The following is an 18,537-nucleotide window of genomic DNA, read 5'->3' as shown; positions in this document are numbered from 1 at the left end:
TTGCTTCCATTCACTTCATTTCTTTCTTTCATGACAAAGTGCATCAACATCTCTCTACAATTGCTTTTTGCATAACTTCTTAAGTTTTCTAAAAGTCCACACACTATTCATTTAATCAAACTGAACTGGGATCCAACGGACTTTCCACCATGCTGTGATGGTTTCCTTAAACCTGTTCATATATTGGGTTCGTGCAATGGACATGATAAATATCTCAACTGCACAAATAGTGGGTTCTGCCATGCCACTGAATAATCCAATCACATGTGAATAATTTACACTTGCATGTTCTGTAGTTTTAACCATGAATAATGCATTTCCACTGCATGGTTTTACCGATACGTTTCATCCTTATTGTTCTTGCTGCGGTTAATTCCGTCATGTGTGTATCCATGTTTAAATCCTTTGTATGACTCATGTGTGCTCCAGAGATTGGCACTGTCTACCATGCAGATGAAGGAAATTCTATAAATACGACTGATTCTGGACGGAGAAAAAATAAATCTGAGCTCACTGATATCTCCTTAATGTACCTTATTATGCCGCGAGTGTTTGTATAAGGATCTATATTTTTAAATTCAAGCATGCATCCTTGTGTCTCTAGCTTAATTGATAAAAAAAAGAACCACATCTCAGACAGCGCACTTAAATATTAAAATTAACTCGCTGAGGTATCATTACAAAATAACAACTTCCATCTGTATACCCTGAAACAACGCAGGTTTCCACCTCCACACTGTGAGACATCAGAGTAGGTATCTTTTCATTGTTTGCAGATTGATTCTAGAAAGTTCCTCTGTCTGTGTTTCAGGCCCTGGAATAGTTCAGTGAGCGTCTCAGGAGTTGACATTCCAGAGGTGTTGTTTTTCTAATGCGCCCTGGTGATTCTGCTGTTTCTCCACAGGGATGCTCTTTTACCAACTGGGTTATACTTAGCAGCACAGACTGCTGCCGGGAAAACAAAAGTGAAAGTTCCTTCCATGTATTAATCAGAAGCCAGCCCTGAGGCTAGATGTTCCTTGGCTGTAATTGTGGAATATAATACATCTCTGATTAACACACACCTGTAGGACTCTGAGGAGAAGGCTAATGTTCCCCATTAGGAAGCTGCAGTATCCAGAAACCTCATATATTGGATGGAGATTGAATGCAGGATTGCTTTTCAGTGCACAGCATCTTACACAAGAGAAGTGAATGTATCTTGTCAGTGCTCAGCTCTTCACACATGAACGAAGATTCTGAATTTACTGAACATGTCATCCTAAGGTCATTACTCCCCTTGTACTGATAACCTGCTACCACAGGGAGGAACCCCATAAATATTTCTACAAGTAGTTTCATTCAAAGTGTGCAGATGACATCAAAGACTAGTCTGTGACTGTTAAAGATACTGTGCATTGGCAAAATGCTTTTACGCGATGCCATGTGCCTCACTCCATCCCCCCCATGATAATATCTGCCTGTCAATGTCTCTGTGATTCTGGGAAACATGATCTCGCATTGGATCCCTCTGCATCCTCTATGAGCTGCAACACCTCTGCCAGGCCACCAGACAAGCATCAGACCCCAGCCTGCGAGAGCGTGGTAGAACTTCGCCTCCACACTTCTACTCAATCTGTGGCCATGTGATGGCAGTATAGTCGGGCCTGCAGCCAGATCCACCCCCATCTCTGCGATTGTCACACCGCAGCACCAGCAGCACAGCAACACGCTCCTTCATTGTGACAGATTTAGACAGCACTCTGCGTTCTCACCACCTGTCATTTCTCAATGTTCTACCACGTCGCCATGGCGATAAGGATCTTGAAACTAATAGCGTTAGATGTCCTGTAACTACCATCCCTTTGGGGTGAAAAACATGTCTTACCACCTGCAGCTTACACAGAAGGGCAGGCATGGTGGCCTTTCACACAGTTGTACTGGTTCACTCAAAGGTCTGACTGGTTGGACTTTATGCACGAACCCGGCAACTAACAAGGAAAGAAACATTGTGTGGAGATGGGATCTGTTAAACAATCATACAGCCAACCACTTCCCTAATGCACACCAATGTAATCTTTTGTAAAGGACATTGATTATCTGATGAAAACGATTTCAAGGAACGAGCTAGTGATTAAACAAAGAAGGTGCAAGCACATGTTCAGATTCAGAGACTGTGAGCTTGTCTGCCATGATTAGATGCTCACAGAGCAGCGAGAGAAACACCTCATAACTGCATTACAATCTAGAGGGTTGTTCACTGTGAGAAAGAGCAAAGTGTCCTGTGATGTGCTTCCACTGATGAGGACGATTCAGTGAAAAGCTAGGACAGACCTCCGACCTCAAGCTTGTAATAGTATATCCATAAATTACCACAAGACAAGGGTGCTGTCTAAGGAGCCCCAGATTCAGGGGTTCACTGGAATTAGGGCTCGTTTATCAAACCACTTTATTTCCAAACTGTCCTTTTCACCAGCAGTCCCAATATAGATGCTCTGAATTCTCCTCCTGCTTCCCAGGAGCTCTCCACCTGTTTAATGGATTGTTGTATGCTACAGTATTTTTGTTGTGTCAGCGATGAGACCAGGCATTTGTTTTAAAAACTACAGAAAACAAAGATGTTTGCAGAGCTGTAGTACTATCAGGGAATACAAAAGCAAACATACTTTTGACGGAGGGAATTACGCATTGAAATAAAAGGTGTAATCATTTCTGATCAAGACATTGTAATCTTGTCTACAAAATATGGACACGGTCTGACAACACATATAAATACTGACATAGCTTTTCATTTTGATGAATTTATTGTTTGGCAGTTGTCCTTAAGTTGGTAAAGCTGTTTACAGCAGACTGTACCTGCCTGGTGTTCCTGAAATATCTATGGTTTATCAATGATCCTGAACCAATCATTGTTTCTAGATGGGCAGCAGAAGCGTGTTATTCTCTTCAAATAGACATCTGGACCATGAGACATGTGTATCTCTGGAGTGAGTTGAACTGTACTCTTCACCCTTAGGCAGCAGACACGCTCCTCCGGCTGACTGAGCTGGGATGATGAGGTGCAGTTAATGAGGCATGTATATTTGTGGATATTTACAAAAACTAAGCTCCACGTGACACCCTGTCACTTTTCAACAATGACTTGAAATGACACTGACATGGCAGCCACATTACAGCACGAGATTTCAGAGACACAATTAGCTGAGGTTTCATCGTATCAGCCTGAACGAGCCGAAAGCTGCTGCTGCTGAAAGTAATCATGTCGTCACTAGTCATCCTGTCAGCCTGCCCTGAGTGCAACATCTGTAGCATGTCTGCTCTGACAGGGCCACTGCTGAAGTGTGAATTACCAGGATAGAGGAGGAGATCGTCTAAATTAGATCAGCCGAGCGGAAGGGGGTATAGGTAAACAGATCCCTGTTGCAGAACTGATACTCATTAAGTCCCTGTGTTAACATCTTGCAAGGGATAATTGCATACGGTACTTAAATTTAAATGCACATCTATATGTCCATCCATCACGCTCTAACACTGTACTCCCTCCCCTCTCGCTGGTTCCCTCTCAAACTCCAAATAGCTGCTGATAGTTAAACACACCGGGTTTCAAACCGGCCACTACACCCTCTCCCTACCCTACCCCTTCGTTTGCGCGTCCTCGCCGAGGGTCCGCCATCCCAAACCAATTAGCGGGGAGTGGTAGTGGGTTATAAAACCCTCCACCAGCGAGTGTGCACCGATGCCGACTTTCGGATCACATGCAACATGTCATTTGTGTCCGGTCGTCATGGAGGAAGCAACCTGTGAGTTCAATTGTCTATAAACACTGCTCCAACTAAGATAGACATTTAATATCATCATACAGACGTTAACAACTTCAAATGTGTACTGAGGATCAAAAATATGTTTATTTATTGTGAAGTGTTTTATATTTACAGGGACTGTTGAAAAAACAAAAGAATATTAAATCATGTTGCAGACAACTTTTCACTGTTAATATTTATTTCTTATTTTTCTACTTTTGATGTCTTTGTGAAATCTCAATTCAACAATAAAAAATACACTTTTTGCTGCTCTGATGTTCAACAATAGTCTCCTTGTCTTTGCATTAATTTAGGACACCCTGATCTAAGAATTACAATAAATTAACTGAAATTATAAATTACAATAAACAATGTAGGCTCAATCTAATAGTTTTGTTATAAGTCTACACTAATATAACTAAAGAAGAATAAGAATAATCTAGGCTGCATAAATATTTTTACAGAATGCATTAGCTACAAAATAAAGCTGTTCCTGTAAGATGCCGCTGAGTAACCATGGTAACACACAGTTCCTGTTTCCACCTGAGAGAGGGAAGTTTTTCCCAAAGCCTGCCGCTGTATTTCTACCCTACAACTCGATGAAGGGGACACGGCGGGGGAGGGTGTAGGGGTTGGTTTGAAAAAGGACCATCCTGTGTGTGGTGTCTTAAAAAGGGATTGTGGCTTTTGACACACACATGTCATGAAACAGATGATATTCAATAGTAAATGGAAATTCATTATTCTTTTGCAGGGTGACGACGTGTTGTAATTAGCTCCTACCTGTATGGAGACGTCACTGTAGGAGCCTCCGATGACACCTGAGATAGCCAAAGGGACATCATCATGAATGGCATAGGAGCCATCAGGGCATGTGTACTCACTGTCATCCACTTTGGTGAGCGAGGCCCGGACAAACTCCAAAGACTGCTCCAGTGCGTAGGTGTCCTTAGAGCAAGTGTCCAATATATGAGCCCCAAGTTTGATCCCTGGCAGGATGTGTTCATCCTTGTTGATTTCATCAAGTGCCATCAGCATGGCCTCCAGTCTCTGGATCCCTCTCTGTGCATTGATCTTCCCACAGTCCTCTACCCCCTCCCCCTTCTGGTGCACGGGGAACAGGCCACCGATCATCAAATCTCCGTCCAGTGTGATCTCCCTCTTGGAGTCAGTGTTATAACCCACCACAGGCAGACCATAGGGAGCCTGGGCAAAGAGCAACAAACACACGCACAGCAGGCTGAGGTGGGACAGCCAGAGGGGTTGGGGCACAGGGCGTACCCCTAAAACAGGGGATCTCCCCAATGACATATCCCTGGGCAGAGCGAGGTCAGAATCCCCGCCTTTGTTTTTCTGGTCAGCGTCTACTCAGTCTTTGATGATGGCAGCTCTGAAGAATAGAACAGTGAGGCAGAGCAGCACCAGCTCTCAAAGCACCAGTGTTTTTATTCTTTCAGAGGCCATTTACAGCACCAGGGCCATCGTCTATGTCCGTCTCTTCTTTAGGGTTTTCCTGGATTAAAGCCTGCAGATCAAACAGAGAAAGTCAGTCAAAGCCTTTGAGCTGGAGGACAATGATGCCTTTGTCTAACATACATAGTGACTACCAGGGACAGACTCATCCCATGGATTCACATCTAAACAAGTCTAAAAATATTTGTTTCCTTTGAGGCTTACTGATCATATATGTGCAGAAAGAGAGATTTATGGCTCATTTTTAGAAATTGTTTTAACATTCTCTAATCTGTGAGATCAAATATCACAACAGTTTCATCAGACATCAAAACTCTTTTGCATGCAGCAAGAGGTCATAATTCACACTTCATGTAAAGCCATATAAAGAACATTTACCACAAAATGTGTTTCCTAGTTCATCACTGTCAGCTGTCAGAGACCACAAACATCCCATGTTATGGATATTTATGGACTGTACACATTTGTCTGACCCATTTTTGTAGCTGATTGGACAACGAGGCTTGTGCCACTCAAATGATGAGAGAAAGTTAGGAAGTTCTAAAGAGTTTGACAGTTTCACTGAGAATCAGTGAACCATAAACAATGTGTAATGAATTGCACCTACTCTCTTTTAGCCCACGTACCAAAACAATGCAATTTGACTGAATGAATGAGAAATGCTGATCTGTTGTGAATGACAAATTTATTGTGATTTGAAAAATCATTTTTCTTATTTGAGAATAGAGCCAGAGCAAATGAGAAAAACTGTAAGACAATTGATTGTAATCAGCAACCACACGTGCTCCCGTGTGACACGTAACCAAATGATGAAGCGGTCTCGACTGTGCTCTTTGTAAGATTACTTACAGAGACCCAACATTAATGAGAGAGCACTTTGAGTAGAACTAGACTGAGTTGTAAACAGACATCTGTTCCTTAGTTCAGTTTGCTTTGACATATAAAATAACCAAAATGAAAAGAAAGGCAAGAGGTGACAATCAGAGCAGAGTTCACTCAGGACATCAACAACATCACCTTCATGGTTTTCTAGAGTTTTCAAGCAGCACATTGTCATCCCCTTGTTGTGGAAGGCTTGATTTATTTTGAATCTCTTTCCTCCTCTCCTCCTGTTCCCATTGTCCGTCCAACCTTAAGATATTTCCCATGTGAGGCATATGATTGTACAACCCTTTCATAATCTCATGTGCACATGCTCCTGTACACCTTAAGTCTGGGAAGATAATAAATCATGTCCCGGAGGAACTTTATGTCAAATCACATCAACTTCTCACACAGTTTTACAAAAACACAATGTGTGCACAGAAACAGCCTGATGCACATAGAGAGAAAAGGATTGAAATCTTTTTGAAGCAAACAAAGTAATTGAATTAGTATAACTTTAAGGAGAGCTACGTGAACTTATTCAAATGTTCTTTTATCTGTAATTGAATACGTTATTTTCATTGCAAAGCGAGATGCAACTTCAACATTTCTCATTTGCAGCTCAAACACATGTTGGTGTATCAAAAAGTGACTCGTGCTAAGATAAGATGGTAAAATATTGAATATTTGAACTTGTAATAAAACCTTGATCTGCAGCATCATGTTTAGATGATACACTTAAGGGAATCCTTGAAGCTAGAAGAGAGCAAACATTATGTCACATCTGGGTCACCATGTTAATCCAAAATACAATAGACAAGAGTTATACTGAAGTAGTATTAAGCTATCTATTAAATATAGTGTATTCCCTAAAATGTCATTCAGTATTACTTTAAGTTGGATTACATGAAGCCCAAATAAACCCACATAGATCCTGCAGTTTATTATTGCTTGTATGTATCCTCCTGCTACCATGCAAAAGTCAATTGGTAAATTTATAGGTCAGTATAACAAATATTCAAAGATTTTTTCAGGTACTAAAATATGTAATTTAAAATTGAAGTCTTTAAGCCAAAGTAATCCAGCTGCTTTCATTTGATTCATTGTATTTTCTTTCTCTCTGACATACAGGTGTCCCTTACCTTAAATGGTAAAAGCATGTTCTTCAGTATAACAAATAAAATCATCTTTTTTCAGGCACTCAAACGTGTCATAGCATTGATGCAGACTCCTGTCAGGAGCTGATGCAGGTCATGTATGGATTTGCTGCAGATGTGTTGTTCAGTCCTTGGTGTCAGTCCCCCTGAATCCCAGAGGCTTAATTAAGCAGTGTGAATGTGGGAGAAGTTTATCGGAGTGAATTATTGAGCCAGAATTATCTGCCTCATATCCACTGTCTCAACAAGTAAAGCAGGCTGACATGCAGTAATTAACTCGAGCTCTAGGTTATTAACATTTGCATGTCTTTGTTTGGTTTTCAAAACACTGTCTCCCCTTTTAAAACAACGTAAAACTCTCAACAGCGCTCAGGATACAGACCATATTCTGTGAGGTTTTTCTGTTTTTCTCTTGTCTTCCTCTCTCTATCGCTCCCTCTTTCTCTCTTTTTCTCTCTCTCTATCTCTCCCTCTCTCTCTCTCTCTCTCGTCCCTCTCTCTCTCTTTCTCTTTTTCTCTCTCTCTCGTCCATCTCTCTCTCTTTCTCTTTTTCTCTCTCTCGCTCCATCTCCCTGTTGTTTCCATGGAAACTTACTAGTAGATGGAGAGGGTGAGGAGGAAGGTGAAGACAGACCAGGACAAGTGGGCCAGTCAGACCATGCTTCATGGTCAGACTGGTCCTGAGGGAGAACTGGGAAGCAAAACTGATATGACTCCAGTCAGAACTTTCCTATTCTGCCTTTCTGACACATTTCAACCACAAGATTAGTCACATGATCCTAACCACAAATGTGCTGAGATATTGATTTACGACGGAATCATGATCCATCAATAGTTCAATGTTTGTATAGGTCCTCGGGGATTTTCCTATTGCATAAATGACAGCCTTTTAATAAGAAATCAGATGTGACATGTTGTATTACATTTGATGAACCATCAGTGAAACCTAAAAGCTTCTTCTCCTTCCAAGCAAAACAAGTGTAAGGCTGTCAGACTTTCCACTTTAACAGTGTGTCAACAAATTAAAGTCCTATGCAACAGCTTGCGCATATGGGCCAAGTCACTTCCTCTCTTGCAACTAAAATAAGACAAGTGTAGGAACAAATGTTTGGAGAGTTACGGTGTTTCTTGATGTGTGCAGCTTTCGTAACATTGCAAAAGAAACTACAAGTCATACTTGTAGCGTACTGTTTTTTCAATGAAATATGACAATTTAAAGCAGCGGGTAACAACACTGGTGAAGCACTAAGCACGCAGCCTCAAGAGAGAACAGGGACAAAAGGATTTCTGGCTGACACATTGTCAGTCTCCTCTCCTATCCCACATTCCCAAAGGATCCCTCCGACTCACCCATAGATTACATTTCTCTTCTTTACCCAACCTCTTATGATAGCAAGTAATATAGTGTAATATAATATGTCTTAGATAGTACTAACTAAGACACAAACGGTCCACTAAAGGCTCATTCTACAGTTTATTGAGAATCAGATTTTTTAACAAGTCATTTTGTTGACATAATTGGAAAGATACTCACTTCCTTTTGTCTCTTTCTCTTTTTTATTTTGCGGAGTCAGATGACAATTGATTGAATGAAGACTGTGTGTATGTGTCAACATCAGATGGACTATATTTAAGATGTCATATCCCACTTAGGGTTCAGTCAAACTCTGCCTCTCGTTTCCCCTCTCTCCTTCTATGCAGCCATCTCTGCTTCACTCTTTACCAGATGGCCTTTTTAATTCAAGAACGTGAAGCCAGCCACCCTCTTACACACTCCACACCAGACTGTGTGAAGGAATGGGAGGAGTGGGTGGGGGCTGAGAGAGCAGGAATAAGAAGTGGAGAGGAAGGCAGCGTGGGCAGTAGTGAATGAGGACTAACGGTGAGTTTGAGAAAGATGCTATCCAGGCTGATGTTTTTTATGACACTCATTTGCCCCAGGAGTGGAGTGCAGCATTAATATGGTAATATCCCCCCAGGCAATAGCAAGTGTTGAAGAGTTGGGGGTCGTCTACTGTATATGCAGCCCTACGGCTGAGCAGGTTGGAGATCCCTGTGGAATAACTTGGAGGCTGGCTAAGAGGAAGCCAAGGTAATGGGAGTCGGGTCTCCCTAAAATCACATTTCCAGCTGACAAAGAGAGTGGTCCTGGGTGGGAGGAAGACTGAAGATGGTCTGCTAATGGGAAAGAAGACTCAAGATTGCACACACACACACACACACACACACACACACACACACACACACATATTATGATGCATAAACAATGTATGGAGCACAAACGCCTGAAGCACCTGTGACAAATGAAACTCAGTGATGATCCCTTGTAGATATATTTGATACTTTATTGTACTTCACCACACGTTTTGAATGGAAAGACTTTTTTCCCATTACAAGACCAAAATCAACTTTAACCACGTTTTTTTTCTTATTAACAGCCAATAAAGTTTATTTCTTTTTGATAGAGATTTCAGTTTTAACAAACACAACTAGAAACACATCACTATTACATTGTGATACTTTTTCCCTCTTTCTTTTTTTTTACCTTAAACATGTGCTTCATGGTTTTAGACTGAATTCCGCAAACACCTTTGTATTTTGGTAAATTCATTAAACAACATTGAAGATGATTTATATATGTATGTTTGAAATATATATACTGTATATTGTGATCTATTTGTTGAATGTCAACTTGCCTTCAAAATCCAATTTGCAAAAGTGGAATCTTTCTCCAACAATTTGGAGGTGTTTTTTTTTCTCATTATTGGATCCATTTTCACCCTTTATCAATTCATTATACCATTTTCTCACTTGATCCCAGTGGAATTCGTCATAATGACTCATTCAGACTTAGACACTGAAATATTTACAGGTCTTTTACAGGGATAATGTCTGGGCAGCACTCAGAAGTGATAGTAAATTTGAATCCTGATGAATTCATGTTGCAAAGAGAAGGTCTGAATCAATTATATCAACACAAGTTGCAAAAGAATGAAATGTCTCCCAAATACACAACTGCTGACCTTTTTTCTGATAAGGTCAGTGATACAATCGTCAATTAAAAAGTGAGGAAATCCTTTCACTCCATGTTTGAAAAGTAGCTACGGCAATTAAGAAGACATGAATCAATGCAGAAACTCTGTAAGTTAAGAATCTACATTTACCTGAGACAGTGAGTAAATGTAAAACCAACATCATATCCTGCACAATCCACCTCATACTCTGCATGCTTTTGCTTCTCATTTACAAACACCAGCACCATCTTTCCAGCTGACTGTGTCACACTTCCCCCTCATCCATCTCCCACTCTGTCTCTCCACCTGTAAAAGGGGAATCCCTTGCATGCGTTCACTGGTCCCCTCTCCTCCCAGGAGCCCCATTCTGCCTCACTCATCAAACATTCATCCTGTGTCTTTGTCTCTCAGAGATCATTACTGCTAGCCCAATGATTGGCCGGGATGGATGTATGGTGCTTTTGTTTCAGAGGTTTTTAATGTATCGTTGCATTATTCATTGTCACACCAGCACCTTGTTATGAGAAAAAAAAAGAGGCTGGAAACACCATGAGGTTTTTTCTGGAAACTATTATAAGTACCGCTCTTTGACTGACAACTGATATTAGTAAGGAAATTAAAGTTATGTTATCTTGAATATGACGAGACGAGAGCTCACATTCAGTGTTTCTATGTTTTTAAATTGCATCCTTTATATAACAATAAAAAACACAATATCCTGGAGCAGATTGATTTTAAATGATGCCTGAAGTGCTTTCAAATTGTTTTTTGCCATGGCAGAACGACACTTACATTGTAATCAGACTGAGTGTTTTTTAGGGAAAATACCACCAGCAAGATTACACCGTGGTATTTCTAGCTTTATTTCAGGAAGTGGTTGTATCCCCTTCCTGTATTTCCTCTGTTAGTATCTCACTTAAAATCAACTTTCCATTATTGCTTAAAAAAATTTGAGAACATCCCTCGACTATTTTTTTTCTGTGTTGTTTTTTTTTCTGTTTTTTTTTTCGAAAAGGTTTCAAGACCGATGCAGAGCTAGCTAATCACTGAAGTGAAGAATCTGGACTGCAGTACCAACTTTAAACATAATGTGTCAAAGTTACATATTGTTCCTGAAAGGCATCACAAGCTGGGAGAAGAGTGGAAACCACTGCTCACCTAGGAGCCTCTCACACGTACACAGGGAATGTAAAACAGGAACGAGTCATTTGCAGTCAGTGCAGCTGTAAATTTTAATCTCAGATTCTTGTGCACATCTTTAATTAATTGGAGGCTTCTCCACGCTTTTACTTGAGTAAGTCCACACTTAAATCTTTCCTTATGAGTTGAATTCACTGCAGGAAAATAACTTTTCTAATATAAATATGTGATTTGACCATTCCCAGTGAATGTTAAAGGTGTTCGTTGAGCTGAATCAGAAAACACTTTCTGTTTATTAAAATGCATACATTTAACAAATGACTGTGTCCTGTCAGAACATTCTGGGAAATACCACAAGTGCAGGTGTATCAGTTCACAGAATGGAAAATGTATTTATAAATATAATAATATTAGTATACTTGACGGACGGTAAATATTTCATTGAACAGATAATATGGGCATCAGGTGTACCGTAAACACCAGGCTTTTTATGGTAGATACTGTGTGTGTGTGTGTGTGTGTGTGTGTGTGTGTGTGTGTGTGTGTGTGTGTGTGTGTGTGTGTGTGTGTGTGTGTGTGTGTCTTTGTTAGTGTTTGTGTGCGTGTAAGTTATTAAGCTGTCTCTTTTGATAGGAGCAGAGTGATTCATGTCCAGGTATTTAATCACTGGAGATGGTGGCTAATACAAAGAGGCGACATCATATGGAGGAGGATAAAGTAACACAGCAGATGTCTCTTACTTTAAACTACAGACAGGAAGCACGACAAAGAGGGAAGACATATATAGTGTACACATGAGTAATGGAGAGATGCTGCTAGAACATTCTTATCAGCAGAAAACTTTTACACCTTTGAGGAGATTTTCAAGGGTGTGCAGAAATGCTTTGCCTGTTCTAGAAATATCAGGATATGCAACTACTCTGCATAAAATTATACCCTAACCCCCCCCCCCCTTTAAACTAGCAGGGAGTCCCTTTAGCATCAAGTCAAAAGTAACAGGGGAGGCAGACCGATGCAGAGCTTTAGAGGGACCACACAGGTCATGTTTTTTTGTTGTTCCAGATGAAGATGAAGATAATATCCTTTAGACAACAGTTACCTGAATGATTTGCATCAAACTACATCTTGGCTTCATTTCAGATTCAGGACCCCTAACCCTTCTGACAGGAGGACGATTTCCTAATAGGTTAGTTTACATTTTCAAAAACATGCATGACGTTGAATTAAACTCTCAACTAACATTATTTTTTTTCTGCATGGATTTGTGGGTTCAGTGACGTGACTCCACTGCAGGCTGGGGGGGGGATTCCTTTTGTGTTTTATCTGCTGAACATGCAGCACAGAAGCCCCTGGGACTGTAAGAAGCATCCACAGTACATTCTGCTTCCCTCATAATGACTTTGTCCAGTATTTACAACACCGCCTCTAAACCTTTGTGCCTGCAGGTACTCATTTATATTCGGCCGCTGTTTAAAAATCTTTTCTAAACTCCTGATGGTATGGTTACTTAAGCAATTTCAAGAATCACTCCACCTTTAGTCACACATACACACACACATTCCTTTCACATAGTCTGATGTTTATTTGCACTGATGGGGCCAGTCTGTATAATTATACTACTTGACAAATATTACATAACTCTCCTGAAGGGGAAACAAACTATTAGGGATTTATTCTGACATTAAACACCAAAAGAGAGAAGCGTTTTGGGGAGATCATCATCTTCTGTCCCACACCCCTTTACACATGAAGAACGATTCTTTAACATTTTTGTTGTTGTTGTTTTTTTAATCGAGTTTCTCTCCTTATTTTAATCGAGGTTTCTTTTTTTTTACAAATACACAGAGAGGTTTTCAAAATGAGAGAGATTGGAGACATGATGGGTAATGATGGAGCTATTGCAGTGCTTGTTTTGTAGTTATTCAGCAGCATCGCACATGTGGAGACATTGCTGTAGCCACAGATGTAGCGACAAAAAAGAGGGGAAATATGCTCATCATATGACAACCCCACTGTCGATCAATACAGTAATTATTTCGTCATAAAACTACTTTCAGAATGTAAACTATCAAAAAATTGTAAAAAAACAAAAAACAAAAACAAAAACAAAAACAAAAAAAAACCGATTTCAACTCAATAAACTGACAGAGAAGTTTGACAACAACGCACCGTTAATCCCTTAAACGCAAACTTCAGTAAAAAACACAAAAAATGTCTTACCTGTGCAGGGATCCTCAGTGTGCAGCGCAGCAGTGTGATGAATGAAGCCAGCACATATCCTCAGCAGCAGCGTTCACTTGTTTAAACCTAAAAGCCCCGGTATGGCTGTGGACTCAAGAGGAGCTGGAGCGGGATGAATGAATGAATGAAGGAATGAAGGAGGGAAGGAGGTGGATGGTTGTACCCTGAAGTTTACACCGCGTACAGCTGTGCCGCCTGCCAGGAGCTGTCCGTGGTGCTGAAACAAAGCAGACGACGAGCCGCCGGATACCTGCCGCGCTGATCCCGCTCACAGGTCACATTTCTCAAACGCGCTCACAAGACTCGAACCGACGCCCACCTGATGGCAAAAAACCCCCAACTTTGTTGATCATAAATTCATTCATCAATGTAGATACAATGTTTGTGAGTCTAAAGGGATTATCGCGTTGTAGTTTAAATTCTACCTGTTACTCGAGTGGCTCATGCTAAATCTTCAATAACTTGCAACACAGAAATGCTGCTGCAATGGACCTCGACTCACAGAGGGTCTGTACACTTGGAACAAAGGCGCAGCTGCTCCACGCAGTACATAGTCTGACTTAACCCTGTTGTGCAAAATGTACATTTAATCAAATAGAACGTGACGGATTTATTTCAGCCGCTGTTTCTCTGGTTTGTAAAGCTGCAGGGCTGGAGGTGAGGAAGGGAGAGGATTTAAGAGTCGCCCCCTATTTGTTCAAGCAGTCAGAAAGGGGGAAGAAGGTATTCAAATAACGATTCTTTGGAGACTGTTTATGTCCAGCGGTAGATTTTCTTTTGATTTTTTTTTGGGATCCGCAAACAAGTTGTGACATGGCACGAGAGAGTGTGAGGTCAATCCCAGATGGCACAGCATGTGAGAGAGGTGGAAGCGAACCCTCTTCTCTCTATGACAGAATCATCTTCACACATACGCAATTATCAAGATCTAAATTTGTTTGAGACATCGACCCCTGATCTCAATCTCCAAGTGCACTGTAATGAGATTAATAATTAACATCATGGGAAGGCAATAATCTTCGCTCAAAGCTGCATGACACTGCTGTGGTTTCACAATTAATTAAATCCGTTTCTGACCCAGTGTGTCATCATTGTGCCGCTTCCAGACTGATTTTTTGAGTTTGAGGTGCAAGGATTTACTCTGTAAGTGCAGCAGACATGTGGTGGGCAGCTGTCCCTTTAGTGAGGTACACCATTCTTATATTCTGATTAAAACTGAGAATTTAGGGAGATCTGTTAACAAGATGTCTTCTCATCATTAGTGTATTAAAGATAAGCAACAACACGAGGAGGGTAGACAAATTGAAGTTTCAACCCACAAAGTTGTTTTAAGAAGTTGTTGCACCTCCACAAGTTGCAAGAATATTTATATTAAGTTTTTTACCAACATTTTCCTTAGAATGAAAGCACCTTTATATTTACTGTATTGTGTTGTTCCACACATTCTTTTCACCAATCTACACTGTATCTGGTGCCACCATGGGGTGTGTTCTTTTCTGCTTATTGGAAAAGTCATAGCAAGACCAGTGTATGATTACATACAGTAATTATAGTTTGTTGATGCCAAGTTTTATGCACAATCGTTTAAATGAAATCCCTTAAAAGTGGGCTCAGAGGAGTGTGAACAAAGTATGAAGATTCTTCTGAAAAATAAAACTTGCCTCTGCTGAATGCTCTATTTTATTCAAATATTTCATATTAATGCAATCTATATTTATAAAATGTATGTAGGATAAGCAAATATCCAGCATCATGAGAGCCTGACCAGGATCAGGGGAGGCTTTTTCTCTCTATGTGTGTGATGGCACACTTACACTTCATTAAAGTAACTGAGGCTTTCCATTTGAAGGAAAGCATTTGTACTTTTGGACGTGAAGCTAATTGAGGAGCATTCGATAAACAACACACGTGTCAAGCAAACATCAATATTGTGTCGGATCCTATTCTTCCTCTTCTGCTGTACGCAATGCTGATCAAATTAATTGCGACAAAGAAATACCGATACCAAATATCTCTGATTCAGATGCTGCCCAAATCAATGCAGCTCATGCTGAGGTGACAGATTTCTGATCCAGTTACATTTCTTTCTAATAACATTTTGAGTCCTTCTGCGTCCCAAAGGTAACCAAATTCATATTATATTGAGCATAATGATTGGGATTTTCAGGGCGTCAGGGCTTTTCAGCTCTGCTTTCACTTTTCTTAACTTGTACTTAAAAATTGCATGTATGCATTTTGCCATTATTGGCTCATTTTTTAATGTTTCCTTTGAATCCTTCTTTTCAATCTCATGTCTGAGCCTTTCCAAAGGAAGCAGCAGCAACGGCAACCATTACAATGTGGAGGCATGAAAGCGGTTAGCATATAAAAGAACCTAATAAGTTATTATGCACTTGGGTGTCTCATCAATAACGACTGCACAACAGTGTATCTCGTTGGCACCCACACTGTGGTACATTTCTCTGTCTCTGTTAGGAAACAATAAACATGAGATTTGTCCTCAGGCTGGAGCAGTTAGGATGTGACTTTGTGTTATAAAACTTAAAAATGAGGTTCTTTTTGACAGCCAGTGCTAAATAATGGGTTACATTGTTGTTCAACAAAATCTTCCCAAAATTGATTTCTGTGCAGTCAAACATTTCATTTGAACATTTTATTACAGATATAAGACACAGCCATGGAAATGTGCTGTACATCATTTCACCAACAAACAAATCATAACTAGTCTCTGGAAGTGAGGGAATGTTGGTTACAAACAGAACTGCAGGGCGGTTTAACAGAAAAGTACAGAAGGGAACATTATGGGTGAAAAATTAAGCAATGAATAAAGCGCAGAGTGATAATGAAATGTTCTGTACAGTCGAAGAAAACACGTTTACATCATTGAATTGCATTTTTAATCCTAGTTCTGGTCGCTTGTGTTTTCTGGTATGTTAACTACTGAGAGTATGCACTGATGTTAATTTAATTCATATTCTGTTCCAAAGACTTCAGAGTGTCTCCTATGTGACGGAAGAAATAACATCAATAGTCCTGCTTATTGTCAACCCAGTAATACTCTTTATTAATCTGAGAAATCGGATTACTTAAACAAACACGTGACATAAACTTCCTTGCAAGATGACCTTGAAAACAGGGTCACATAAGGGGCAAAAACGTGCTGAGCCAGGTGTCGGTGTCTCTCTTTTGTATTTCATCTTAAAATGAAGTGCTACTTCTAATCCCAACAGAAAGGGTTGGGGTAAACATAAGAATAAAGTTGCAAATGAAATAGAGATTTGAACAAATATTGCCTCCTATTCGATGTACATAAAATTAAAAAAGTGTTGTTCACCCTGGAAGATCTTAAATGTATGAGGCTGTTTTCTTTTATATAAATGATCAGAAATGATTTGAATAAAATGAAGTAACAGTATAACAAGAAGTACAGGCTTCAAAATGAGGAATAACAAGGCGCAGAAATACGGCATGTTGGTCATGGCATAAACAGAATTAGATCCACCAACCAGATTACACGACAGATAACCAGCAATGACTGAGAAACTCTCTAGCATGCCAGTGTTACATAGCCTCAAGCCTTATCTCTTCAACATTCAGGCTACTCCTCCCCATCACCCAGGTGATCCTTCTTCTCCACCACCAGTTCTTCTCTAGCTCCGTCTTCACCCTCAGGGACCTCCTCCTCCTCCTCTTCATGTTCCTTCCCTTCCTTCACTGCTGCCTCCTCCTGCTCCTCCTGATCCATGTCAAGCTCTTCAAAAGATGAGCCGCTGCCCATAGACTCATTTGAGCATCTGTCACCCTGGTCCCTGTGCTTAATGTCTTCGTTGGCATCCATTACGTCCCTTAGAGGCAGGGAAGAGGCCAGGGAGGCGGCCGTGGAAGCAGCCAAAGAAGTCTCTCTGCTGTCCCAGGGCACGCCGCCGCTCACTGAGCTCACATCGCTGTGGGAGTCAGCACCTGCAGCAACAAAGGCAAAGAGGAAACGAGAAGACAGCTTCTGTGAGAACAAAACCAATCTAACAAAGTAAACAAACAGTAGTTAACAGAAGAAAATCTGTAAATATGGAAAATATGCAGACTCTGGTAAAAAGCATAACTGTTGGAAAATTGAAAGACAAAAGTAACTATCTCAATTATATTAATGTCACCTAAAAAACTCGAGACATTACGAGCATTCCAGCTCCATTGAAAAACTGTTAGCATTGACGTATAAATAATTTTTTTTACATAATTTCATATAAAAAACAAACAAACATTGGTGTTTATATGAAAAAGACGAGCCCCTAGCTTGGAGCCTTGAGGATCACCAAGGTTATTAGAATTAATCTTCCGGGAACTTAAAACAACCCATCTCATCTAATTGATATTAAGACATTATACTCAAAACTAAAAAAAAGCTCAGAGTGACACTAGAGCTAAAGTCAAAGGATCACCATAGCCACTAGAGACATCCTCTGGAGAGTAGACCATACAAGTCTTTTGAAAGTTGGATGTCAGCCCATTTCTAGGTGATGAGATATGTCACAGGATAAGTGAAACGTTGACTTGGATGATAGAGTCAGGGGTCCACTACAGTCATTATCATGTAGGGCAAATAAATATCTGTTCATCTCCAACTTACAATTTATCAAATACTATGAGTAATAACTAACTATCCTAAAATATGTCCTCCTTCTTGTTTAAATGTAGACAGAAGCTGTATATGCTATTAGCATGTCTTTAACATTTTTTTTTTTAATTATAAAACATAAATAAGTACATTAAGTGTGATTAACATCATGCTTTGGTATGAAGGTGATGCAAAGTAAACTACATTTTTGTGAACTCATTTTTGCAAACCTTTGATTATTGCTCAGCAAAATTGTC

General features: G+C 40.2%; 2 protein-coding genes across 2 annotated transcripts in view; both read right to left on the bottom strand.

The window, feature by feature from the left end:
* Window positions 1-14,445, bottom strand: part of grm2a (glutamate receptor, metabotropic 2a) — a 30,330-nt gene extending 15,885 nt beyond the window's left edge. The window contains exons 1-3 of the mRNA XM_061041907.1: window positions 14,094-14,445; window positions 13,648-13,987; window positions 4,563-5,304 (exon numbers count right to left, since the gene is read on the bottom strand). Coding sequence (XP_060897890.1) covers window positions 4,563-5,090 — 528 coding nt within the window. The 5' untranslated portion in view covers window positions 5,091-5,304; window positions 13,648-13,987; window positions 14,094-14,445. The remainder of the gene's footprint in view (window positions 1-4,562; window positions 5,305-13,647; window positions 13,988-14,093) is intronic.
* A 1,861-nt stretch (window positions 14,446-16,306) lies between these two features.
* The window catches only part of tex264a (testis expressed 264, ER-phagy receptor a), a 62,421-nt gene continuing 60,190 nt past the window's right edge, over window positions 16,307-18,537 (bottom strand). The window contains exon 4 of the mRNA XM_061041906.1: window positions 16,307-17,628. Coding sequence (XP_060897889.1) covers window positions 17,267-17,628 — 362 coding nt within the window. The 3' untranslated portion in view covers window positions 16,307-17,266. The remainder of the gene's footprint in view (window positions 17,629-18,537) is intronic.

The sequence above is a fragment of the Labrus mixtus genome, chromosome 7, assembly GCF_963584025.1.
Source record: "Labrus mixtus chromosome 7, fLabMix1.1, whole genome shotgun sequence".
Classification (NCBI taxonomy): domain Eukaryota; kingdom Metazoa; phylum Chordata; class Actinopteri; order Labriformes; family Labridae; genus Labrus; species Labrus mixtus.
This window is presented reverse-complemented; position numbering and strand designations above follow the sequence as displayed.